We start from the raw sequence: 27,242 nt of genomic DNA, 5'->3' as shown, positions 1-27,242 counted from the left end.
TCTATTGCACTTGAAATAAATAAAAAAATGTTTTGTTAGCAAAAATAAAAATAAAACACTGTTGTGGTCACTGGTTCCAATAATAAAGCCTGAATATTGTAAATTTAGCATCAAATGTGACAAGCAAGCCAAACTTTTCTGAACAATTAGATCAAGAGAATTGTGGTTCATTAGTATTGTTAGATGAAAATATCTTTACTTCTTCCTATGAAAATAAAAAAGGTCTGTTAGGTTTTAAATATTTAGAACAATTGGCAAATCGTGAACACAAACTTGTCTAGATATGGATCTTAGAGTCTATAGGTTTTATTAGACAATACTCAAGGTGATTCAAGTCAAGATTCAAGAACATACAAGTTGCAGAAGAAGATTTCACAATCTGTCTGGTTCGATCGATCAAAAGACAAGCTCGATCGATCGAAAGTCGTATCTGCAGAATTTTAATTAAATCCAAACAGCAGTTCAAGCCCATTTAGGATTAGGGTTTCTAATCTACTTCTCCCAGTATATAAAGGAAACCCTAAACATGTTTTTATGTGGCTTTTCAGAGAGAAAAGAGTGTGCCTCTTTTGTATTTAGGGTTTTGTTCCTAAAAAGCTCTCTTATGTCTTCTACTGGTGCTATTCCTTGAAGAATCTCAAGATCCGGTATTGTAGAAGTTGCTGCCTTCTCTTGTCATTAAAGGTGTTGATGATCTAAACCTTCAAGGGTGGTCTTGGAGTCACAAACATGAGAGTTTGTGTTGCAAAACCTTTGAGTGTGATCTCAAAGTCACAAATGGGGGTGTTTGTGTTTTGCAAAGGCCAAAGAAAGAAGGAGTCCGTGGATTCGGAGCTTGCACGTGGTCGTGTCAGTAAGTTCTACTGGTGGGTAGCAATAAGAAGTCGAGCGTGGGGGCTTGTAAGTCTTATTGTATGAACTTCGATTCTTTCTAATAGATTTGCTTTTTACCTTGAGGATAGGTAGATTAAATCCTCCCCAGGTTTTTTACCGGTTTGGTTTTCCTGGGTTATCATATCGTTGTGTTATTTGTTTTCCGCTGCTATACATTGATATGATATATTTGTGTTAACCTAGATCTGTTAATTTGACTAAGTAATCACTTGGCTAATTACCTAGGTTAATTCAATTGTGCTTTAAGGGGTCTAAAAACTATCAAGGTCTATTGCACTTGAAATAAATAAAAAACTGTTTTGTTTAGCAAAAATAAAAATAAAAAACCGTTGTGGTCACTGGTTCCAATAATAAAGCCTGAATATTGTAAATTTAGCATCAAATGTGACAAGCAAGCCAAACTTTTCTGAACAATTAGATCAAGAGAATTGTGGTTCATTAGTATTGTTAGATTAAAATATCTTTACTTCTTCCTATGAAAATCAAAAAGATCTATTGCATTTGAAATAAATAAAAAACTGTTGTGGTCACTGGTCCGAATAATAAAGCCAAATATTGTAAAGTTAGCATTAAATATGACAAGCAAGCCTAACTTTCATATATATATATATATATATATATATATGTCATATTTATATTTCAAGTTTTCAACAATAATTGTGTGAATAAATCTAAAGACATGGACGGTTCAACCAAGGTGGTCCCTGGCCCGCGGGCCCCTTAGAATTTTTATTATAAATATAGAATATAAATTTTATCATTGTTTATTGTTGAAAGACTACAACATTTGTTTTCATTCTTATTAGGATTTTTTTGTGAGTAGGTATATACTATCTTTAGTAAATAAGTTCCACGGAATGAAAAAACATTTTATATTAAATGATGCTATGCCATTCATATAAAAAACTAATAAATGAAAAATATGTGTGCAATGATGCAAAAATACATTCACCCTTAGCACTTACTTTGAAGGTGAGTGGGATCATGATGTAAAACACAAAGTTTAAAATAAAATTTTCAATCATTTACTCTCACATCAGAGCCTGCGACAGTCTTTCATGTGGTACAAACGGACAAAACAAAACAGCTTTAAACAGACGGCATGGATCACACATTCACACTCCACAGTTAATTTGGTTACTAAAATTGTTAATTTAGTTAATATTATTTAAATTTGATCCTTAGTATTAAGTATTAACTCATTAATTAATAAAATATATATTTACAAGTGTGCAATTGCTAACAAAGTTAAAGTAATAATAAAAAAAAAACTTATTGCAAAATATTGCAAAGTGTACTTATTTTTTTAAAATTTTTACCATTGTTTTTTCTAAAGAAGTAGCGAACTTAGTTTTTTTTTTTTTTTAATTCAAAAAATATAAAATATTTCATAATTATTAATATGATATATGGTGATTAATCTATAATAAAAATTATATCAATAGTAAATTCTTTTAAAAGTAATTTTGCTTAAATTATAATTCTCGGTCTTATAAATTTTGGAAAATATTATGTCCTTTTAAATTTTACCATGGTTGATTTTCATTTCCGTCATATATTCCACATTACTATGTTTAGTTAGCTGATTTTACTTTGAAATAAAGGAGATTCTCAAAATAAAAAATAAATAAAGACTTTGGAATAAATGAGACATGTCCTTTTGGAAGGACCTGACAATTTCTCAGAACAAATTGAATTCTTATCGGTTGAGGGCCTAATAATTTCTTAGAAAAAAATGAGTTCTTATTGGTTGGTGAGGAAGACCATCTTAAAGAGAGACTAGGCCTATTTGGAAAGGGTTTTCTAGTATCGTTATTTAGATATCGTAGAAATATGTATGAGCTAAAAAATTCTATGAAAAAACATGTTGTAATATTTAAATACTAAAATTTGTTATTTAAATATCAGTACTAAGCACCTCACCATTGTCCATGGTTCACACTACACACACTACTACTAAGTGCTTTTGGGTCTGAAGCAGATTGAAGATGGCCAGGTCTCCAAAATACTTTTTGTTCCTGTTTTAGTTGCTGCAATTAATCTTCTTTTATTAAAACAAACAAAGAATTGTTATGGCCTCACTAATTTTAGTTAAATACATCAAATATTTGGGTCTCAATTATTAAAAAGTCTCAATTATTAAAAAATACTATGTTGATAATATTTTAATAATAAATTTTTAAATGAAAACGTACGTGTCAGTATGTCAGTGAAACGTAGCTTTCTCAAGGCCGGAAAAATATTCAAAGATTCTGAACTTATCTTGTCGGTGGCTGAAAAAACGACAATATTAGAAGACTTGTGGGATTGACCATTGTGAATGGCTCTCACACTTCACACACTGTTTAAGAGCAAGCCAGGAAGCAGGAATTGCTCTTGCTTATTACTTGCATCTGCTCTGCCTCTGCGCACTCTTAAACTCCCATAACAAAGCCAACTTCTGCCACTTTATGCATTACTCCACCTTGTAAAATGCGTGCGACTTGAGTTAGTCAGGTTCGATTTACGTTTTATATAAATACACATTCTCTTCTACTCTAAGGGGATTTATATTTAGAAGTTAGAATTACTTATTGTTATGTTTATTATTGTTACATACTGATACTCTGAACAGTCAAGCTAAGGAGGAGAGCTTCCGTCCAAAGTTTCAGACTCTAGGACATTATGAGATGTATGATATGAACACGTATACGAAACGTGTCAAATCCAGTGGACTGAAATACTGGACTCAAGCCAAAACCAAGTCAATAGTTGTGATTGTGAGTAGTATGGTTCAAGAAAATCTTTTTATTTCTTCCAAGAAAAAAATAAAAAATGAAAAAGCATTATGGTGCACACCTGTAAGGTCATGGGAAGTTGCATTTGAGATAAATGAAAATTGGTAGTATGTCACTATTTTTCTAAGCACAAATATGATTTCCAATTTTCCAGGGATCAAAATCCAGACTTTTCTGGTAAAGTTCGCAGGGTCCAGACACAGTTCAAAGTTTGATTCTTCATTTTGGACATTGAATCATCGGTAAGCATTAGTTAAGAGTCATCAGAATATCCAGATTCTCAAAAAAGCAATTATGAGTTATCTTTGCTATCCGCAAGGGAATAATGCAAGGTTAGTTTCTTTTGCTCTTGACATTATTATTATTATAACGGCCTTCCAAGCTCGTTTTCAAGTAGTTTAAGTGGTGAACTCTAATTTGTTAGGAGGATTTGTTGTTGTTGGTGTTATTAATATTATTATTATTATATTCTAACAATGACATTGTGATATTATGAATAATTCTAGTGTTACACAATTTGGCACAATAAGTGTCACAACTCGCAGACGAGTTGTGGTTGGTGGAAGGGTAATGGTGGGTTCATGTGGAAACACTTTTCCACCAACCACAAACATGAGCGAGTTGTGGAACTTGTTGTGCCAAATTATGTGGCACTAGACTTATTCTGATATTATATATATGTGCTAAAATTGGGTCTTAAAATATTGTGTTTAGGTAATGCGATTCATTATAAATGTTACACATGTTTCAGCTATTTGACACATTAGAAATACATAAAACTCTAATTCCAAATTTTGAAAAAGTTTAAGACTAATATTTCCACTAAATTTATATCACCAAATTTTATTTTAAATTTTTTAATATATATTTTAAATCAATTTAATTGTGTACTATGATTTTTTCGTTTTAATAAAAATTAGGGTCTTAATTTACTTAATAATATAAAAGAGTTGTGTACTGTGATTAGTTGTTTACTATAATTCAACCACATGTTAGTATCAAGATATGAATCATAAGCTTGGTCATATACCTTAAATGTTTCACCAATTGAAATACTTTCTTACTCTTAAATGTTGTTAATTCTATTTCGGTACTCGTTTCGATTTGTCCATTGAAGTGAAATATTTCAATACTGTTGTATTGTGTACCATGCATTTTCAGGTTATATATATAACACTTAAAATATACTAAAAATATAAAATAAATTAAGATAATAAATGATGGGGTGGGGGGAGAATAAGGAGAGAATTTGTTTTTTTTTAATTTTTTTATGAATGTTTTGAGTCCATTGAGAGAGAGAGAGGCGTGGGTAGATAGTGATGTGATGGAGAAAGATTGTGAGATAATAAAAAAAAAAAAGAAAAAAAAAAGAAAAAAAAGGAAGATAATGGGAATGATTAGAGAGAGAGAAAGTGAGAGGAAAAAGTAAAGGAAAAAAAAGACAAAAAAGAGGGACATTGCATTTGGAAAGGAGGGAGGAAAGAGAAAGAGAAGGAATATGAGAGGAGAGATAGTTGTTCCTTAATTTGGTAAGGGGTGCAGGAGAGAAGAAATTGAGAGAAATCATTTCTCCCACACCCATGATTTTGCAATCCGTCCAATTTGGGTGGATTTGATGAGAAACATTGGAATTTAAATTCAGTATTTTTATTTTTTATTTTTTTAAAAGGCCGAAGAAAAGTGGAGCTCACATGTTTAACTTTTTATAATTCAAAATTACATTTTTGCCCATAACATTTATCACTTTTACATTCATGTGGGCACAAAAGTTAAAAACATATATTTTTCTTTTGATTTCCTTTGCAAATGAAAGGAAAGAGAAGTGTATTATTCTCTTTTCCTTTCTCATCTCCTTATTTCCAAACATACATTAGAGAATTGCTTTTTTTTTTTTTTCCCCTTTTTTTTTTCTTTCTATCTTTCCTTATTTGCAACTAAACAAAGACAGAGAGATGAGAGTGACTAGTCATGTCCTTTGTGTGTGTTAGAGGGGGGGGGGGGGTAGAGAATTCAAAAGAGTGAAAAAAAATAGTAGAGAAGTTAGAAAAGTAAAAATTTTCAAGCTAAATTGCATTTCGCCCAAAATTCAAATACTAGTTGGTATTGACAAAAATGATTTGGAATGATTTGAAATTTTTCCTAAGGTGGAATGAGTGGGTTCCTTGTTCCAGTTTGTTTACCAATATAGTATTTCCTAACTAGATCGAGATGAAATCAATAACTATGTAAAAGCCAAAAACACTAAAAGAATTTGGCAAGAGAATGTATGTGTTTTATGTGGCACAATGGTATTGTGGAGTTCTTTATGTGAAGGGTATTATGAAATGAGTAATGTTACAGTCACAAACTATTTTAAAACATTTTTACAAACTATTGATATGGCAAATTCTTATTAGTTCTAATATGAGTCCACCACTAACATCACATTTATGTTTATCAATGATTACTTGCAAATTACTAAAGTTACATCAGCAATTTGTAAAATAATTTGTGTTTGTAGCATTACTCTTATGAAATCTGTGCAGCAAAGGAATTTTCTTTGCCCATAATTGTACTTTCCTACTTTAAGTTTTAACCCCACCTACATTTTTCTCCTAATTAAATGGCTTTGCTATAAAATTTAGGTTCTCATGAATATAAAATGCCGTTTGTTTAAAAGGTGAATATAAGATGCAATTAATCCTGAATATTTAGACATAAATAGGGGAAATTGCTTTTTCTTGTCTTTTCTTTACACAGGAAGTAGAATAAGGTGTTTTGTTTTATTTTTGGCCCGTAAATATATTGAAAAATTGGAATAAGGTGGAAGTGTATAGGATCTCGATCAAAATATATAGTCAAATCCATTGTTAGATTCATACAAAATAAAATCATTTGAAATTAAATAGAGAATATCCACTGGCCCCCCTAAGATTTTTGACCAAAAAAATGTATGCACAATTCAGTCCTAAGAAGTAGGAATGGCAACGGGTCGGGTTCGGGCCGGGTTTTTCTATACCCGGACCCGACCCGCGGGCCAAGACCCATGGCCCGAACCCGGCCCGTGAACTAAGCGGGTTTTTTCCCGGGCCCCGTTAAAGGACTGGGCCCAATTCGTGGCCCAACCAAAAAAAAATAAAAAATTTCAGATCCAAACACAAACACAGATCCAAACACAATCACAAACACAAACACAAACAAAGAAATCACAAACACAAATTTCAGATCTACATTTTCCCTTTCAAAATCACAATCCAAACAAAAATTTCAGATCTATGATTTTCATTTTTCCCTTTTAGAAATCATAAACACAAACACAAATACAAACACAAATTCACATGATTGAGGCGAACTGAACCCAGAAAAAAAATAGAAAAAAGAAAAAAAATGGAGACACTGCGAGATTGGCGACGACGAGGACGAAATGGAGTTGAGACTTGAGAGAAACAGGAACGGTGAGGACGAAACTGCCTCCTTCCCTTCTTAAATCTGTCGAAACGGCGAGGATCTTTAGCTCTTCTGGTATCGGTACTTCCATCTGTCAGAAACGGGAGTCCTGCTAGCTTTTTTCTGATGAGTTCATGATGTTCATCATGCTATACATACGACTTGTGGCTGTGTGTGTGAGATCACTGAGAGATGAAGAGATGAGAAGCAGTGATTGAGAGAGCTGAGGAGATGAGAGGCGTGAGAGGCGTGATAGGCTGAACCGAGGATAGGAAATGAAAATTTAGGGTTTAACTATATATATATATATATATAGGAGGGTAATTTAGTAATTTTATATATAATATAACCGGGTCTTAACCGGGTCGGGTTTCTAGTCGGGTTTCGGGTTTTTTTTATAAAAATCAGACCCAACTCGGACCCGCTTCGGGTTTTTTTAAAAAAAACTCATACCCGACCCTATTCTTTATCAGACCGGGTAAAATCCGGCCCATTAGGGTCGGACCAGGCCGGGTATCCGCGGGTCGGATCTAAATTGCCATCCCTACTAAGAAGTAAAAAAATCCAGCCCGTTCTATGGACTTGGCCCATAAACAAATTTGCAATTAAAAAAAAAATCAAATCCCTTCTTAATTAGGATTATTAGTCCTAATTTTTTTTTTTTGAGAAACTTTCTAGTCCTAATTAAATTAGGACTCTAAATCCAAATAAATGCACATAAATCCTGTAATCAGCTTTAAAAAACACTATCCAAACTTCGCAAGTCACGGGCCTTCACTCCCAAAATAAAATCTAAATTTATTATAAAAAAAAAAATTGCCCTTACGCTTTCATCTACAACTATGTAAGTGGGACACCAATCAGTGATCCCTTTGAGTCTTTGACGCCATCGAAGTCCTGAGTAGTTGAGTTTGAGTGGTGAGCTATTTATTACCAGAAGTATTGATAAAAATTTGAATTTACATATGCCTTTGCCAAGTTAATTCAAAGCTGAAAGCTCAAATAGCATGAAACACTACAGCTAATTTAGACCCTCAATTTTAAATTATGTGTTAGGTTCTAAAATTTAGGACTTTATGTATTTTAGAACTCTAATGTGTAATGTTGGCAAACTATGATCAAAAAAATGTGTTTAGAAGTGTTTAAAGCTAGCTCAAAGTTGTATATCAATGTAAAGTTGGAATCGAGTGGAAAGCAGAAAGCAGTATGGCTTTCGGTCTGGCTCTATCGATCGAAGCTCAGGCTCGACTGATCGAACGCCGGGCAGATTGCTTTTCTGCAGATTCGTCCAACTCAGCCCTATGTGTTTAAAACGTTTTTAGGGTTTCTTATTTGTCCTAAGTATAAAAGGTAAACCCTAGCCACGTTTTAGTGTTGCTCATATTGCGGTTTGTGTAAATCTCTTGTGAGATCTAGAGGAGCTTTCCTTTACACAAACTTAGGGTTTTCAAGGAAGAGATATTCTCTAAACCTTGATGATCAAAATAGTTGCTGCCATTAAAGCTTAAAGAATACACAAGCGGGGGTGCTTGTAGCTGGTGAAATCCAAAGAAAGAAGGAGTCCGTGGATTCGAAACTTACACGTGGTCGTGTCAGTAAGTTCTACTGGTTGATAGCATTAGGAAGTCGAGCGGGAGTGCTTGTAAGTCCTTTTGTATGAACTTCGATTCTTTCTGATAGTGGATTCAAGTTTACCTTAAGGATAGCTAGGTCAAATCCTCCCCAGATTTTTACCGGTTTGGTTTCCTGGGTGATCATATCGTGTATTATTTATTTTCCGCTGCTTTGCATGATTTGATCTTTATTATTGTGATAACCTAGATTTGTTAATCTGACTAAGTAACAACTTGGCTAATTAACTAAGGTTAATCAATTGTTTAAGGGGTCTAAAAACTGTCAAGTGGTATCAGAGCAGGTAGCTCTTTTGTTGTTGATCTTTTGATCTTTGAGCTGATCCTTGACCCCTGTTGTCATGGAACACGGACACTCTCTAGTTATTCCTCCTCACTTTGATGGGAATAATTATGCTTACTGGAAAGTAAGGATGAAAGCCTTCCTGGAAAGTAAGGATGAAAACCTTCCTGAAATCCATTGACAAGAGGGTGTGGAATTCCGTTGAATATGGATGGGAGAAGCCCACTACTCCTGTTAGTGAGTGGCAAACTTCTCAGAAAGAAGCAGCTTCGTTTAATAGCAAGGCTATGAATGCGATTTTTAATGCTGTTTCTATGGAGGAATTTAAGAGAATCTCGAATGTTGAGATCGCTCATACTGCTTGGAATATCCTCCAGACTGTGCATGAAGGCACAAAGGCTGTCAAAATAAATAAACTGCAGCAGTTGACTTCAAAATTTGAAAGCATTAGGATGTCTGATGATGAATCGTTTGATGAATTCTATGCTAAACTGAATGATATTGTTAATTCTGCTTTTAACTTGGGTGAAATCTATGATCAACCTAAAATTGTTAGGAAGATTCTTAGATCTTTGACTGAAAACTTTAGACCCAAAGTGACTGCCATTACTGAAAGCAAGGATGTGGACTCCATCCCTGTTGATGAGCTTGTAGGATCTCTTCAATCCTATGAGTTGGATCTACCTAAAACTTCCAAATCCAAATCAATGGCTCTTAAGTCAGTTGATGATGTTGATGGTGGTGAATAACAATAGAAAGGCAAGAGGCACAAACACTGCTGAACCTAGAAATTTTAGGAAGTATGATCCCACTAAGGTTAACAACAATGATACACCTAGAGAAAGAGTAGGTCAAACTTCCAATAATTCTATGGGCTCTCAATGTTTTGGATGTCAAGGGTATGGACACTTGAAATCTGAATGTCCAACCTATTTGAAGTCTATGGGTAAAGCTATGGTTGTAACCCTTAGTGATGGTGAAGTTACTGATCATGATTCTGATTGTGATGAGGATGGAAACTTTATTGCTTTCACTGCTACTGCTGTAGTTGATGAGAGCATATCTGTTGAAGAGAACCCTTCTGATGGGGATCTCTCTGAAAATGTAGATCTTCAAGAGGCCTATAACAAATTTTGCAAAATTGCTGCAAAGGATGCTATGAATGTTGAACTTGGCCTAAAGAAAATTGAATCTCTTGAGCTTGAAAAGAAAAATTTGCTTGTTAAATTATTTGATGCTAATGACCTTTTGAACAATGTGAAAACTGAAAACATGCTTTCGCTTGATAAAGTTAAATCCTTAGAACTTGATTTATTTGTTGCTAGATCTGCTAGTTTTAAACTTGATCAAATACTAAGTGTTTAAAAGTCATCTTCTAACAAAACTAGTTTAGGTTATGTTGATAGCATCTGTGTGTCCGCTCCTCATTCCACTAAGTTTGTTCCTTCATTTTCTTCCTCTGAACCTTCTGCGAGTGAGATAGTGAGTGATACTGTCAAACCCATTGTGAGTGAGGTTGCTAAACCCTTAGAAGGTTCACCATCTAGGAAGATTAGGGTTGATCTGAAAGAATCTAAGCCTAAGAAGCCTACCCTATCTAAGGACAAGACACATGATAAACCTGCATGGGTATGTCATTTTTGTGGAAAGACTGGACACATACGTCCAAATTGCTACAAGCTGCAAGCTGCAAAGAGAGCAAACAAACCAAAAGTACCTGTGCCTCAAGCACTTGATCCTATGGTACTTATTGGTGATTTGGTAAAGGCTTTAAACCTTTATTCTAATCCTGGAGTTGGAAATCATTCTGAAGTGAATAAGAACTCCAATGCTCGTGGTGCATCTAAAAAGTTTTGGATACAAAAGACTCGACCTAACTGAGTCTTTCTGACATGGTCCTTGTGCTTCATTGTTATACCCTTTGTGACCATTGTTATTTGGTTTTTTGTTGTCTCTAGGATTTGCATTGCATAACATTCATGCATTTCATTCTAGGTGTTTTTATTTGTATTAAAAAAAAAAAAAATGGGAAAAGGAAGCACATTTTGATTTTGCACTATTCTTCTTGTTTTTTGAGAACATGGTTGGTCAAAATATTTTCACTTAACATGTTGTTTGTACCTTGTTTAGCTTTGATGAACTTATTTATTGCACTCTACTAGTTGAAGATTTGTAGTGCATGTTGTGTGGGAAAGATGTGTATGGTTTTTTTTATTACTATGTCTTAATCTTGAAGTCACATGTTTTTAAATGTTGGACTTGAACTTTTAGAGAAAGGCATAAATAACCATCTCACCACTGTTCACTAGCCAATCATGAACACCTTAGTGCATATCATAAGATTTTGTACTCGAGAAAGTGTAGCACATGCACAAAAAGAACATAAGGTGAAGCCTCGGTTAAAGTGCTTAATTCTTAAAATCTAATTGGTGTGTACTATTAGGCTTGAAGCCAAACTCACAATAAACTTAAAATTGGAATGTATATTATGAGGCATAAATACAAGAAACTTACATGATTGCAAGCTTATGATCTAGGAGATGTGGGAGCTACATGATGTAACTCTTTAGGTGATAGTCTCTTTTAAAATTCTTTGTGATGAATTTTGTAGACTTTGTGATTAATTGCTATTCACATATCACCTCACATGTTTCTCATGTCTTTGCTAGTCGCACACACTACACGAGTTACTCGTTGCTAAACATTGTACATGTTATTGTGTGTGTTTATGGTCTGACCAACCAAGTTTTAGCAATCACTATGAATTATGTGCAAACTAAATTTGTTGCTTAAAAATTTGTGGAGAATGCAAAATTTTGTTTTTGGGAATATTGTGTTTAAAATTCTTGTTTGGAAAAACATATCATCTCATACTCATGCATTTTTGGTCTTAAATTTTAATGCTTTGAGTCAAATCTTTTTGTTTTTCAAAAATTGTGTTTTTTCCAGAAAATTTGGTGAGCCTCTGCCGGATTCGATCGGTTCATCCTGTTTTTCGACTGATCGAAATTTTAAAAATTTTAATTTTTTTTAAGAGAGGGAGCCTCTGTCTGTTTCGACCGGTCGAGGCTGATTTTTGACCGATCGAAACTCGGGTTTCTAGTTTTTAAAAAAGGCAGAATAGGACTTTTTCAAAGTCACTATTCAAACTTTTTCAAAGTTCCTCTCTCTCTCCGCGTTGGCACTCGGCTCCACCATCAATTTTTGTCGTTTTCCTTCAAGATTCTTGCTGTGTTTTTGTCTTTGGAAGCCGTTAAGACCCTTTTGCCCATCCTTTTCAAGTTTATTTCTTGATTTCATGCATTTTTCATGCATTCTCATGTCTATTTTCGGCACTTTCAAAATTATTGGGTTTTTGATGATTCAAGCCAATTCTTGTGTAATTGATCAATGGGTTTTTATGCCATGATTTTATATTAATGTTCCCTATGATTTAATTTGATCAATTTGGTGGTTTTTGAAAAATTGAAAATTCTAGGGTTTTGAATTTGATCTGAATTGGGGATTTTATCAAATTAGGTTTAAATTGACGAAATTGGCTTCTCCAATTGATGTAATTGGTCATTATTATTGTTATTCTATCATGTGCAATGATCAATTCATCAATTTTTTTTAAAAATTGATCAAGTGGTTTCTTTAATTTGGGGTTTTTGTGTTAAAAACCTTTATGTGCAAGCCATTTTTATAATTTGAATCTTTTTGACTCAATTCACTGCATTAGCACATGCATCATGACATTTTAACTTGTTCATGCATCATATAGGTTTTGATTTGTTTTGTTTTTGTGCTAACTTGCAGTCTGCCCTTGGTTTCTGTTTTGTGGTTTTTGTTCTTTCGCTTTGTGTTTTGATCCTTCTCTTAGCACCATGCCTAGGAAAATTAGAGCTAATAGGACCACTTCCACTTCCTCTGAGTCTCCACCTAGAGTATAGCTGTTTAAGAATGATAAGTGTAGAGAAGCCTATAACACCTTGATCTGTAGGCGTAAGATCTGGTCTGAGCGAGCTGTTGTGTTAGATGCACTTGATCCGGCCATTAGGGCTAACTTTGAGTCTAGGGGTTGGTTGCCTCTCGTACAGATAGATCATCCACCTCCGACCACCCTTATTAGAGAGTTCTATGCGAATCTCTCTTGCCACATCTATGATTCCAACACCCTTGTTAGGAGTTGGATACGAGGTGTAGAGTTCACCATTACCCCTCGGGTGGTGGCTGATGCTCTAGGGGTGCCGGTAGTTCGGGATGCTGTCTATCCCTATGAGGAGTCACCCTCCTTAGATGTAGTCATGTCTTACATCACTGGGTCATCTATCCAGTGGGGTTCTGATCCTCGGATCACGTCTGCTGAGCTTACCGAGACTGCTTATCTCCTTTTTAGGATTGCGTGTCATTCTGTGTGGCCTATCTCTCACTTCCACACCATCCCTTTAGAGCGATGTGTGTTTTTGTATGCCTTAGCTTCTGGAGCGTCTATCAGTTTTCCTCACTTGTTCCTTCGTTCTTTGAACGAGGTTCATAGGAGTTCTACCGTAGGGCATGCGCTGATTCATCCTATTTTCATTCATAGGATTCTGCTCTATTTGGGTTTAGATGGTTTTCCTTCAGGTGAGCCTGTTCATGTGATAGCTCCTATAGGTGCCACCTTTCTTCGTCAGAGGGCTGCTCAGTTGAAGGGTCCTCCTTCTCGTCCTAGAGGTGTGTCGTCTAGTAGTGTTCCCCCTCCTCCCTCTTCTACAGGTACAGATGCTGCTGAACCTTCAGGTACTGCTAATGCTACTGTTCCTCCACCGACTGCTACGGATGATTCAGACATTCGTCGCACGTTGGATCATCTCTTGACCGTTTAGGCGGCTCAAGGACAGAGTTTGGTGGACGTGCTTGATGAGATCCGTGCCTTGCGTGCGGAGTTGGCGCAGTTTGGACCACCTCCCTTTTGATGATGGATTTCTTGTGTGCCCTTTGGCATTCCGTCACAAAAAGGGGGAGTACTTGTGGAGTTTACTTTCAGGGGGAGATTTTTGTTTTTGGTTGGAGCTTGTGGAGTTTTTAGATTGTATCTAGGTGCTTCACTACAGCTAATTTAGACCCTCAATTTTAAATTATGTGTTAGGTTCTAAAGTTTAGGACTTTATGTATTTTAGAACTCTAATGTGTAATGTTGGCAAACCATGATCAAAATAATGTGTTTAGAAGTGTTTAAAGCTAGCTCAAAATTGTATGTCAATGTAAAGTTGGAATCGAGTGGAAATCAGAAAGCAGTATGGCTTTCGGCCTGGCTCGATCGATCGAAGCTCAAGCTCGACCGATCGAACGCCGGGCATTGCTTTTCTGCAGATTCGTCCAACTCAGCCCTATGTGTTTAAAACGTTTTTAGGGTTTCTTATTTGTCCTAAGTATAAAAGGTAAACCCTAACCATGTTTTAGTGTTGCTCATATTGCGGTTTGTGTGAATCTCTTGTGAGATCTAGAGGAGCTTTCCTTTACACAAACTTAGGGTTTTCAAGGAAGAGATATTCTCTAAACCTTGATGATCAAAACAGTTGTTGCCATTAAAGCTTAAAGAATACACAAGTGGGGGTGCTTGTAGCTGGTGAAATCCAAATAAAGAAGGAGTCCATGGATTCGGAGCTTGCACGTGGTCGTGTCAGTAAGTTCTACTGGTTGGTAGCATTAGGAAGTCGAGCGGGGGTGCTTGTAAGTCCTTTTGTATGAACTTCGATTCTTTCTGATAGTGGATTCAAGTTTACCTTGAGGATAGCTAGGTCAAATCCTCCCCAGGTTTTTACCAGTTTGGTTTCCTGGGTGATCATATCGTGTGTTATTTATTTTCCGCTGCTTTGCATGATTTGATCTTTATTATTGTGATAACCTAGATTTGTTAATCTGACTAAGTAACAACTTGACTAATTAACTAGGGTTCATCAATTGTTTAAGGGGTCAAAAACTGTCATTATGATTTGATTACTTTTACTCTAACTTAACTAAGTGTGGAGTAAGAGTAAATGAGTCGTAATATAACCGGAACACTATTCTAAGGCATAAGTAAGAACAATAAACAATAAACAATAAATGCAAAGCTTAAAAGTAGGAAAGAAAAATGCAAACACAAGATAACAACGAGATATGTTATCGAAGAGGAAACCGAAGTACTTAGTGAAAAACCTCTCCACGGCCTTCTAAGCTGAAATTGATCCACTAGTGAATAAAGTTTGAGTACATGAATATCAAAAAGACCCTCCAAGCCTAATCTACCCAATGTACTTGAACCCTCTAAGTTTTTGCTACCAACAGTCTTCACGGAGCCATGTCTTCACTAGTTATCCGGATCCCGCAATTAGCTCTAAATTGCATTTGCCACTCAATGGCTTCTTCCAATACTTCCCATATGCACCAAAACTTCTCTCAACACTTGGATTAGGTGAAGTAAGTGTTTGGGTTAAGAACTTCTCAAGGATGTGTAGATGGAGAAGTAAGAGTAAAGGAAAATTTTAGAGAAATGGTGTAGATGATTGTGGGTATACAATCTCTAACTCCTAAGTGTTTAGTTAGGGTTTTCTCTCTCAAAAGTTTCTTTGAAAATCTCCTTACAATTTTGAGGGTAATGAGGGCTTATATAGTGTTTGTAAAGGTATGAGAAAAAATACACTAAAAAAGCTCCAAGTAGAGAGTTTCACGGATAACTCGCAACTTGGCCTGAGTTGCAAAGTGACTTGCGAAATCTAGCCTGGAAAAGAGACTCTTCAGATTCTAGCATTTGCTTCTCATGTGGCGTTTCGCGGGTTAGCACTCACGAGCCAGTGGCAAGCTAGTCACGAATTCTTTATCTTCACTGAACTTCACCAATCTCTCACACACAACCCTTCCATTCCAAAACTTTTTTTTAATAGAGAGAAAGCAGTGTGCATGTACTTTGTTAGAACCTAAACATGTTTTTGTACTCGGTTTGCCATCATACAGAAATTTAGAACCAAAACATTTATTCCTAAATATTTAGAACCTAACAGTCTCTTCTTTTGGCAATCCATGACAAAACATACATTAACATGAATTGCTTAATTAAAGAACTAACCCAATACAAGTTGTTGCCCTACTACAATCCAGTCATAATTTACTATCTACAAGTTCCAATAATAGGCAGCAGCATCATGAAAGAATTAACTTGTAAATTCCTAAAACACTGAAAACAAACCATAAATACATGTGTGGAAAATATAGTGTAAAACATAGCTTGAACTTGATTTCACAAAATCAATCTAAAACAAGATATCCAATAAGAATAATCAATGTATCAATAAGCATCAAGTTTGGGAAACAAGAATAAACTAAGAAAAAAAATATATAAATTATACTATAAAAGCATAGAAACATAAAAACTCAACTCAAACTCAAACTCAAACTAAATACATACATCTCAAAACAAAAACAGCTCCCACTAGGTACAAAATTTGTTCCCCCTAAATATAAGAGCTCACACAACTGATCCCCCTTTTTGTTACGTATTGCCAAAGGCAACTATCAAACATCCGAGGGTGGAGGAGGTGGAAAATAACTCCTATACTCAGTAAAATCAACTCTTAAGGTAGCTACATTTGTGATAAGATCATCCAAAAGATGTCCATGAGCCGCTTGTGTCCTCATGAATGTCTTCATCATGGGAGATGTGTAGACTTAGTGGGGAGAGTAAAGCGAATTTAGGGGAATTCACCCCAAGTCTCGGAATAGTGGGTCATGGTTCAATTGTCCTTGGTTTGTAGAGAACACTCAAAAAATTTACTAAGTGTATGTTAGTTGTCTAGACCTTATTGTAGTGTGGACGATCTACTTTCCTTGGATAGCCTTATTCCTTGATGCTTGATCTTCTTGTCTTCTCCTTTCTATTGGACTAGTTTTATTTTTATTTTTTTGGTTATAATTCCTTGGACAACTCTTCTCCTTGGTGTTATCCTCCCTCCTCTAGATCATGTCTTTGGATAGGTTTTGTTATTGTGGATGACTTATATGGACGGTAAGACAATTGTTAACTACCCATCAGTAGCCAAGTAAGTTACTTCCTCCTTCTTCAACCCATGCTCAACCTGCATGGCTGACACCATTGATTCTTTCCCTTTACTAGTCTTATTATTTCCTATCCCAAGTCTAGTAGGAACATAACAGAGTTGCTTCTCATCGAAGATCAACATCACTTCAATGAATGGTAGCAAGGCTGCCCTTGATGCTATACAGAACTCATCACCCAGAATTACATCAAAGTCATCCAATTACATGATCAGGAAATTCACCTTTCTTCCAGTCCCCTTGCCAACTTTAAAGTGCACACCAAAAGCAATACCCAAAACAGTTTTTGCTTCTAAGTTTACTAGCCTAATCTTACTTGGAAACTTGCTCACTTTCAACCTAAGTTGTTGGACCATTCAATCAACAACAAAATTGTGGGTAGCACCAGTATTGAGCATCGCTTCAGCCCTATTTCCGTTTATCTCTACTTGAACATAAGACAAACCCTTAAAAGTATCTCTTGCACTAAGTACATTCAGTAATTGTAAGGGATTCACATGGCTGGGAACTTCTTCATCCGACTTCCCTTTGTCATCTTCAGCAATTATGACATTAAGTTTCTCACGTTTAGGGCAGTCTCTTGCTCGATAAGGCCCATTGCATATGAAGCAACCTGCATTAAGCTTTGGTTATTCTTTTCCTTATTAGGAGTTAGAACTCTCCCCCTTGACAAAGGACTTGTTACCCCAATTTTTCTTTTGTTTATCCTTATCCTTCTTGTCATCTTTCTTTAGCTTATCTTTGCCTTTGTCCTTGGACTTACACTTCTCATCATCCCAATTGGGTTTAGTGTATTTTTAATCCACTAAGGTATTTGTACTAGACATAGCAATAGGTAGATCGTGCATAACCGACCTTTAATTCCAACTCAGCCTAAGGCTACAAACCAGACATGAAATTGAACTGTTTGTCCTCTTTAGACATTTTTTGATATCAAGCATCAAAGAACTGAATGTTTTGACATACTCTCACACCATACTAGTATGCTTCAATTTCTTCAAGGAGTCCTTGGCAACCCAGGAAGTGTTGCTAGGCAAGAACTAATTCCTCTACTAACATCTGGATCATCTTCCACATAGGTTTTCCACCATAACTTGGCATCTCCAGAAAGATACATGCTAGTAATTGTCACCTTCTCTTCATTTAGCACCCTAGCAGCCTTGAAATACTGCTCTATATCCCATAAGAAATTTTCCAAATTCTTGGCACTCCTAGCACCATTAAAGGGCTTTAGTTCAGGCACCTTCACCTTTGTGGAGACTTACCACTCCCTAGGAAGACCACTGACTGCCCTTTTTAATAGGCAATCTCAATTTTGAATTGGCTTGTTGTCTCCCTTATTGCAATACTTTAGGTTTCCAATGTAGTATCCAACTCTTCTACACGCATCAGTAGAACACTCCTTTGTTTAGTAAGTTCGTTCCTAACCACCAAATTTCTGCAGCAAGTGCCTCAAATCTGTCACAAATTGAAAGTTGTTCCCTTTTTGTAGGAACCCCAAGAATGGTTTCCAAGATAGTTATCCTTACCTTGGTGTCCAAAGACATTGCAGCCACACTTCACAAGGTCAATTTTTCTCTCAAATTTTATGTTTATGATGGCCCTAAGTCCTTAACTTAGTCTCAGCCAACACCATACACACACATTGCAAGAACACTTAAAACAGATTATTAGGAACACAAGCTCACAACAAACATTTTGTTTATAGGAAAAACCTTAAACTTTATTACTCACTCTCAAGCACAAAGGAAACCCTTGCAAAGTTTGGAGAAATACACAGAATTCTCACAAAGCCAATTACACCATTTGCTGTTGACACCTTCAACATCATAAGGATCATATACATAGAAATAACTGTCACTGGCAGTTACTTGACAGTAACTACCTGCACCTTGGACTACCTGCCACTTGGATCTGACTTAGGACATCATCAACTGTTGCTGTCTTGGCTCATTCCCCACATTTGCAGCCCCTACACAACAAGTCAGCATCATCAAAAACATCGGGGACTGCTTGTAACTACCATTGCATATATCACGGTCCATGTCTCAGTAGATCATTGGGCTTTTGCCCATCACCCAGCAACCTACACAGCATGTCAATCCACTTTTGTGGAGGCTTGGCCTATGCCTACGCCGTCCCCCACCAACCACACAACCTACAAAGCCTGCCCACATGCAGCACGCACACAGGGTAACTGCCCATTAGCCCATTAGCATCAATCCATGCACTAGGCCAGCACCCACCAGCCTATACCTTGCACACAACATTTAATTGCACATTATCATGGCAGCCTAGCCCTACCTTGCACATAAGCCACCCATCCTACACACAAGCAACCAGACACCAATGCCATCCACTAACACATAAGGGTCGACACCACCTGCTGTTGCCCATAATGAAACAAACTCTGTCTACAATGACCCTTCTATGCAATGGTCTTAGGGCATCATGTGAAGCAATATGCCTCCACTTGCTGCCCCCATCCATTGCTCAATGATCCAACTCGAGTTGGGGGACCAGGCAAGTCCCCGTTAAAGAGCATTTAGGAGCATATTGAATTTGACATAAGGAAACATTGATGTGTTGAGGACACATAAAGCCATGTGACTGGCATAATGCTGCCCAAGCATTATCATTCCTAATGCCATCATCATCACCAACTAAAGCTCCTAATTAACATGTACAGTATGAATGTATTACATTTATCTTTAAAAAAATTATAACAAAAAAAGAAAAAGAAAATTACCTTTTTTCTTTCAAATAAATAGAGTAATCTTTGTATTATAACCTTTACGTCTAGTCATGTGTGATTTAATCCAAAATCCCAAACAAGTTTCTTTTAGAGTGATACTAAAGATATTACAAATTTTACTATATAAGTCTTACAATATGTCATTCATAAAAGATAATTTGAACACATTTTGTGTTGAAATAAAACCGATTACATTCATATTCATATCAATTTGTAATTTATTTGTAAGATTTATAGTAAGTTAGTATTTTTTATAAACTATATCAATGATTATTTTGGTGTTGGGAGCACAAGGCATGGACTCTAAAGCAACAAACAAAATTAGGATGTGTTCTGAAAGCTTTTTTCCTTTTTGGTTTACAATTTCACAACAAATCTTATGTGGTAAATTGTTATTAATTATAATATGAGTTTTTCATTTATATCACTGTTTTACCTACCAATTATAATTTGTCATTTACAATTTGTTGTGAAAATTATTATAAAAATTTTGTGGATGTATTATTTCTCTTTTAGTAAAATATTTTTTTTTGAGAAGAAGTAAAATAAATAGTTAAATACTAAGCATGACACTTTTTTATTATTAAAAGAGAAAAAAAAATTACACTTTTTGATAGGAATATGTTTCCTTTAGTCTTTTATAGATAATACAATATGATATGAGTTATGATATGAGTTATAAAATAGATAATATATGATATGAAGTGTTTTAAAAAGTGAATGTATAAAAAATAAAAAATCCGTTTCTATGTTAAAATAGACAGAGAGTTTTGCATTACTTTATGCCAATGCTTATGGTTACTGTGTATCGATCAGGAATAATAATCAAGACCATGAGCGTCAAATTACCGAGAATGGTCGAGTTGATGCACTGAATCAAGGAACAACGACATTTGTTTGCTCAGCACTTGTATTGGTGTGCGTGTTCTCGGTATTACTGGATCCCTTGTTCTTTTACCTTCCTGTAATCAATGAATCAAAGAAGTGCATTGGGTTAGACAAAAAGTTGTGGACCACAGCTCTGGTTTTGCGATCTGTCACTGATTTCTTTCACTTAATGCATATTTGTTTCCGAATTCGCACTCGTTATAAACATGAGGAACCACTTTCAAAAAGAGAAAAAGAAGAGGAACCTACCAAAACTTGTAAAGAAGCTTGGAGGCGTTTTTGGCCGTACTTCCTATTCCTAATCGACATTCTGGTTATTCTTCCCGTCCCACAGGTAAGGGAGACCTCTCAGCTAATTGTTGTTTCCGAAATGTTGTAGTAATTTGTAATTGTTGTTTCGCATATCACAACTAATTATCCTTCCATTCAAGGTTTTTAGACCCGAACCGTTCATTAAACCGTTAAAGAGAGAGATTCAAGGTTTTTGAGATCGAACCGGGATCGAACCGTGATGACGTCATAATTAATTAAAACCTAAATATAGATATATAAAACTAGAAAAATTGACAATATATCTATATGTGGGGCCCAATAATTTATGGGCCAGGCCCACTTGCTCAGAGGGAGTCCAAAGGCCCAAGCAGAAAAAGATTATGGCCCTAACTCAAAAATATAAAACAAAAAAATGGCCCGGAGGTGCAGCCGAGGACAGTTTAGTCCTCGGTAGACCCAAAGCTCCATTGAGAAAAGGGGTATAGGAACAAGTTTGTAAGGAGATCTAAAATATCTTGGGAAAGTTATCCCTACTACCCTTCCCAGATAAGACTCTGCACCTAACAGAGCCTATTCTTCAGCTTTATCAACCATCCCCAACAATTCTGGGATTAGATTGATGGGACAAATATCAGTCTTGTAAAGGTTGACCCTACACGTGGACGAAGGACAGTGAACGCAAGCTAGTATAAAAGAAAAAGTAAGTGAATCTGGAAAGGGGCTCCCATCCTACCTCCAAAAAAGAGACGACATGGGTAGAAAGACCTCAACAACTCATGCAGATCAGAGAAAAAACCCACCGTTGGGGAACCGGAGTAGGACCTTAATGATCCTCTGATCAAGTCCGAGGAGTCCAACCCCATGGGATGCGACACTATAGGGCTTAAATGTTCAAACCCAACTCCTCTTTCTATATGAATTCCTCTAAAATCAAGACCGGAATATCGCCCCGTGCCCAACGGCTAGCATTTCAAGCCCACTCTCTACAAATCATATTGTAAGAGATCTTTCATGTGCGAGCCCAACATCATTATTGGGCTGCAAAAGAATCGTGTCCTTACAATTGGCGCCGTCTGTGGGAAAAGCTTGCGCGTTGGCGCAGGTGGCGGTGGAGTCAGCTCTCTAGCAAGCAGAAATTCCTGGGGCCTCCTCCGTCTCCGGCGACATACAGTTGTTGCTCCGGCATAAACTTCTGCTAGGGGCTACGCCTTGCAGTGCCAAGGGCGCGGGCATCTCTAGGGGTTTCCGGCCTCAAGTCAACTTTCCCCGCCCTGGTATAGGGGCTTATGGTCGAAAAATAAACCGAATAAAAAGAAACCTCATAAGTTTTGGACAGAACCAAGGCCTTGCATGGTCCTCGGACTCAAGCCTGTAGGGAAACCAAGTACGAAAAAGAAATCTCATAAGTTTTGGACAGAACCAAGGCCTTGCATGGTCCTCGGACTCAAGCCTGTGGGGAAACCAAGTACGAAAAAGAAATCTCATAAGTTTTGGACAGAACCAAGGCCTTGCATGGTCCTCGGACTCAAGCCTGGGGAAACCAAGTACGAAAAAGAAATCTCATAAGTTTTGGACAGAACCAAGGCCTTGCATGGTCCTCGGACTCAAGCCCGTGGGGAAACCAAGTACGAAAAAGAAATCTCATAAGTTTTGGACAGAACCAAGGCCTTGCATGGTCCTCGGACTCAAGCCTGTGGGGAAACCAAGTACGAAAAAGAAATCTCATAAGTTTTGGACAGAACCAAGGCCTTGCATGGTCCTCGGACTCAAGCCTGTGGGGAAACCAAGTACGAAAAAGAAATCTCATAAGTTTTGGACAGAACCAAGGCCTTGCATGGTCCTCGGACTCAAGCTGTGGGGAAACCAAGTACGAAAAAGAAATCTCATAAGTTTTGGACAGAACCAAGGCCTTGCATGGTCCTCGGACTCAAGCCTGTGGGGAAACCAAGTACGAAAAAGAAATTTCATAAGTTTTGGACAGAACCAAGGCCTTGCATGGTCCTCGGACTCAAGCCTGTGGGAAACCAAGTACATAAAAGAAATCTTACAAGTTTTGGACAGAACCAAGGCCTTGCATGGTCCTCGGACTCAAGCCTATGGGGAAACCAAGTACATAAAAGAAATCTTACAAGTTTTGGACAGAACCAAGGCCTTGCATGGTCCTCGGACTCAAGCCTATGGGGAAACCAAGTACATAAAAGGAAAAAACTGTTATTTGAACATTAAATTTTATCTGAGGAGAACTCCCCGTTAACAGTTGGGTTAATCCCTAAACTGCACAGATCCCCAACACCAAAGGGATTGATGCAATATAGTGCAATATATTACCCAAAAACACAATCGAAGTCCCTCATTATTCGGCTACACTCTCGGACGAATTATTCAGAGTTATCGATCTCGGTCATTTGTTTTGCATGCATCGCTCAGTGCTCGGTCGTTATTCCGGTTAGTTTCCAGAGTTTAATTTACTGATAATTACCATTATGATACTTGATAACATCGATAAGTTTAAAGACGAGCGTGTATTTAATGTTCATGCACTAAGTAGTTGCTGCAGAAAAGAAAAGTATTTAGAAAGAAATAAACTTATCTTTTATTAAGGCATAGAAATAGTACAGTGTACAATGAAAAGCTGAAATAAGCTTATGCTAAAGCTAACTACATGAGTGAAAAGAAAAAATACAAGAGAATGAAGGTAAAGCCGAAGAAGAAGCACAGATGAGAGATTGGCTACTGCTTCAAGACCTTGTTCTTCCTCAATGCTTTTGCATGCCCATAACTCAGGCAGGAAAAGAACCCAGCTTGGAGCCTCGCACCGCTGAAGGAAAGGTGCAGGGAGCCGGAAGTTGAGGAGCCTTCACCAAAAATTTGCCTGCAACAAGGTAGAAGTGATGATGGCAGAGAATCTTTCTTCTAACATACCAAAATTCTGGCATGAACAGAACCTGCTTCGGATTTTGACTAAAAGAAGGAGAAAAGCCCTTTCCCCTCTGTCGAAACAGAATATTCCCTTAAATTTATGCCTCCTTTGCCCGTACCTCACTATTTTGAGTCTCAGGAGGACACGGCGCCTTTGTGGCGGAGAGAGTTCCTTTTCCTCAACCCTCGCCTCAAACATGATATACTAAGGGAGGAAACTGAAGGATTTGTGCGTAGGTACAGCAACTTTCTCTCCTATTTATTTAAAAAGATAAGGTGGTGGCATTTAATTCACGCAGCGTCCCAAGGAATGCTACAGACAAAATGTCTTCGGCTCGATTTCCAATGCCGTCTGCAACCCTGAGATTAAAGGAGCCTCGTGAAGGCGCACCTCGAACACTGGGACGCCAAAAAGTACCGCGTGACCTAAGACTATGGAAATACCTCTTAATTTATGGGCCCAGTAAATTCGCGGCCCAGGCCCATTCTGCATGGGGGCCCAGGGACAGAACCAAGGCCTCGCATGGTCCTCGGACTCAAGCCTATGGGGAAACCAAGTAAAAAAAAAAAGGAGAAAAAGGAATATTACAAGTTCTGGACAGAACCAAGGTCTTGCATGGTCTTCGGACTCAAGCCTATGGGGAAACCAAGTACAAAAAAGAAACATTACAAGTTTTGGACAGAACCAAGGCCTTGCATGGTCCTCGAACTCAAGCCTATGGGGAAACCAAGTAAAAAAAAAAGAAAACATTACAAGTTTTGGATAGAACCAAGGCCTTGCATGGTCCTCAGACTCAAGCCTATGGGGAAACCAAGTACAAAAAAGAAACATTACAAGTTTTGTACAGAACCAAGGCCTTGCATGGTCCTCGGACTCAAGCCTATGGGGAAACCAACTGCTCGGATGGGAAAATCCCGGCCCAAATACTGTAAAATGTTAAGGCCAATAAAAGTGTTAGGATGATGGTGGGGCACTCCACTATTCGGTAGCCTAAGGGGGTTGTTCATTTTTGCGGGTGTTATGTCTTCGAATGATTACTTCCTACATCGCATAGAGCATCCAGTTCTAATCTCGGCATTGTTTCGGGCAAGTATCATTATTCACAGGTACGCATTGCTATGTCAAGCAATTCTGTTAAAGTTATGGTGACATCTTTTTATTAGCAAGTATTTTAGCCTTAGTTGTCATCGATTCAAGTGCTATATTATTGTGTCGAGCAGCGTTTGCAAATTTGTAAAAACATAGAGACAGAACATGCGAAGTAAAATAACAACAATTTTTATTAATATGAGAAATTATAACAACGTACAAAGAGGGACTCAAACAAGCCTATACGAAAGGTGAGCTGCCGAAGCAACACTAACATCCGCAGTACAGATAAGTAAACAGTCAGGTGTCTTTTAAACTCGTCTTTAAAGTCTTTCCAATCTCTGCCTCGGTATTGTTCATGTCGGAAGAAGAACCTTCTTTGGAAAAAGATGAAGGAGAAGGAAGAAGAATTTGAAGGAGAAGGAAGAAGAATTTAAAGGAGAAGGAAGAAGAAGATGGAGGAGATGAATGAGGAAGATGGAGGACATGAGTAAAGAAGGAGGAGAAGAAGAGAGAAGAGATGAAAAGAAAGAAAAATGAGCAAAAGAGGGAGAAGAAAAAGCACCAGGATGGATCTGGTGCTGGGAAGACTAAGAAAGGGAGGCAGAGGGGGCCACCAGTGAACAAAGAGAGGAAGAAGCAGAGGCACTTAGCCCCTGCCTCGTTCCTGACTCCTAACACACTGGGGCCATATTAGGTATGCTCGTAAGAGAGCGGTTGGTTACGATGATGGAAATTCTCGACTCAGTCACGCTGAAAATCTGACGTGATGAGCCCCTGCTTCGGATTTTGGCTGAAAGGAAGGGAGGACAAATCTTAAGTCTCCGCCATCCTTGCCCTGACCGAGCCATTTCGAGCTTCGTTAGGACATAGCGTTTCTAGGAGGGGAATAGTTTTTTCATTGCTTATTACTATGGTGAGTGTGTTTCAGGTTAAGGTATAACCGGGGAGTAAAAGTAAACGCCGAAAGGAATCTGGGTGTTTCAAATTTTGGGGGGGAAGAAAGGGATTCGTCTGTGGGAGAAGCAACTCCTGTTTCTCCTCTTTATACAGGGGACGAAGAGGAGAGTACTTAATGTGTTCAGATCTCCAAGGAAATCTGCAAACAAGAATACACCCGTATTCATTCTCCCACGCCATCAATAACCGTTACATCTGGGATGTCTCGTAAAGGGAAGATATTAAAAAAGCGCTTCGGATAACCAAACGGCATAGGCGCGTCGTGAAGAAATTAAGAGGAGCATCTCGTAGACCGTTACGCTTCCTGGGCAGGTGAAGGGTCGCCAGCGTCAGTCAAAGGCTTGGTATTATCAAAACCCCCCATTCCAATCAGGATGTTGGACAGCAGGGTTTTGAGGGGTTATTGTGGGGCCCAATAATTTATGGGCCAGGCCCACTTGCTTAGAGGGAGTCCAAAGGCCCAAGCAGAAAAAAGGTTATGGCCCTAGCTCAAAAATATAAAACAAAAAAATGGCCTGGAGGTGCAGCCGAGGACAGTTTAGTCCTCGGCAAACACAAAACTCCATTGAGAAAAGGGGTATAGGAACAAGTTTGTAAGGAGATCTAAAATATCTTGGGAAAGTTATCCCTACTACCCTTCCCAGATAAGACTCTGCACCTAACAGAGCCTATTCTTCAGCTTTATCAACCATCTCCAACAATTCTGGGATTAGATTGATGGGACAAATATCAGTCTTGTAAAGGTTGACCCTACACGTGGACGAAGGACAGCGAACGCAGACTAGTATAAAAGAAAAAGTAAGTGAATCTGGAAAGGAATCGTATTGTGAGGGATCTTTCATGTGCGAGCCCAACATCATTATTGGGCCGCAAAAGAATCGTGTCCTGAGGAAAATTTAATGATTTTCAAGCATATATTTAATAATTAAATAAGAAAGTTAATAAAATAAAATAATAACCATGAAAACATTAAAATTTATGATTAATTTTTGAAGTAAAGTTGAATATCTTTGAAGGATTTTAATTATAATTTTTTTTATTCATGGTAAGAGATGGATAATTTAATTAAGTAGAATAAAATTGTAAAAAAAAAAAAAAAAATTGCTAAGGGGTTGGGCCGCACGGATCTCACCGGTTCGTACGGTCCAACCCCAGTTTTAACAGTTCACGGAATTAACAAAAAATCCGGTTCTTTATGCTTTAAAAAGCGATTTTTATCCCGGTTCTCGGTTTTCACAGTCTGGTCCGGTTCTGAAAACTATGCTTCCATCCCAAGTTTTCATGTAATTCG

At 37.3% G+C, this 27,242-nt stretch overlaps 1 protein-coding gene across 2 annotated transcripts in view; it reads left to right on the top strand.

Annotated features, from left to right (window-relative positions):
- The first annotated feature begins 3,225 nt into the window (after positions 1-3,225).
- The window catches only part of LOC115969301 (cyclic nucleotide-gated ion channel 1-like), a 41,993-nt gene continuing 17,976 nt past the window's right edge, over positions 3,226-27,242 (top strand). The window contains exons 1-5 of one of the 2 annotated variants that reach the window (XM_031088919.1): positions 3,226-3,390; positions 3,509-3,653; positions 3,826-3,874; positions 3,919-4,003; positions 20,638-21,043. In XM_031088919.1, coding sequence (XP_030944779.1) covers positions 3,966-4,003; positions 20,638-21,043 — 444 coding nt within the window. In that variant the 5' untranslated portion in view covers positions 3,226-3,390; positions 3,509-3,653; positions 3,826-3,874; positions 3,919-3,965. Of the gene's footprint in view, positions 3,391-3,508; positions 3,654-3,825; positions 4,004-20,637; positions 21,044-27,242 lie in introns of both variants that reach the window. The other variant, XM_031088920.1, reaches the window with a different exon arrangement.

The sequence above is a fragment of the Quercus lobata genome, chromosome 11 (assembly GCF_001633185.2).
Source record: "Quercus lobata isolate SW786 chromosome 11, ValleyOak3.0 Primary Assembly, whole genome shotgun sequence".
In the NCBI taxonomy this organism is placed as follows: domain Eukaryota; kingdom Viridiplantae; phylum Streptophyta; class Magnoliopsida; order Fagales; family Fagaceae; genus Quercus; species Quercus lobata.
Note: the sequence above shows the minus strand (reverse complement) of the source record. Positions and strands in the feature narration are given on the sequence as shown.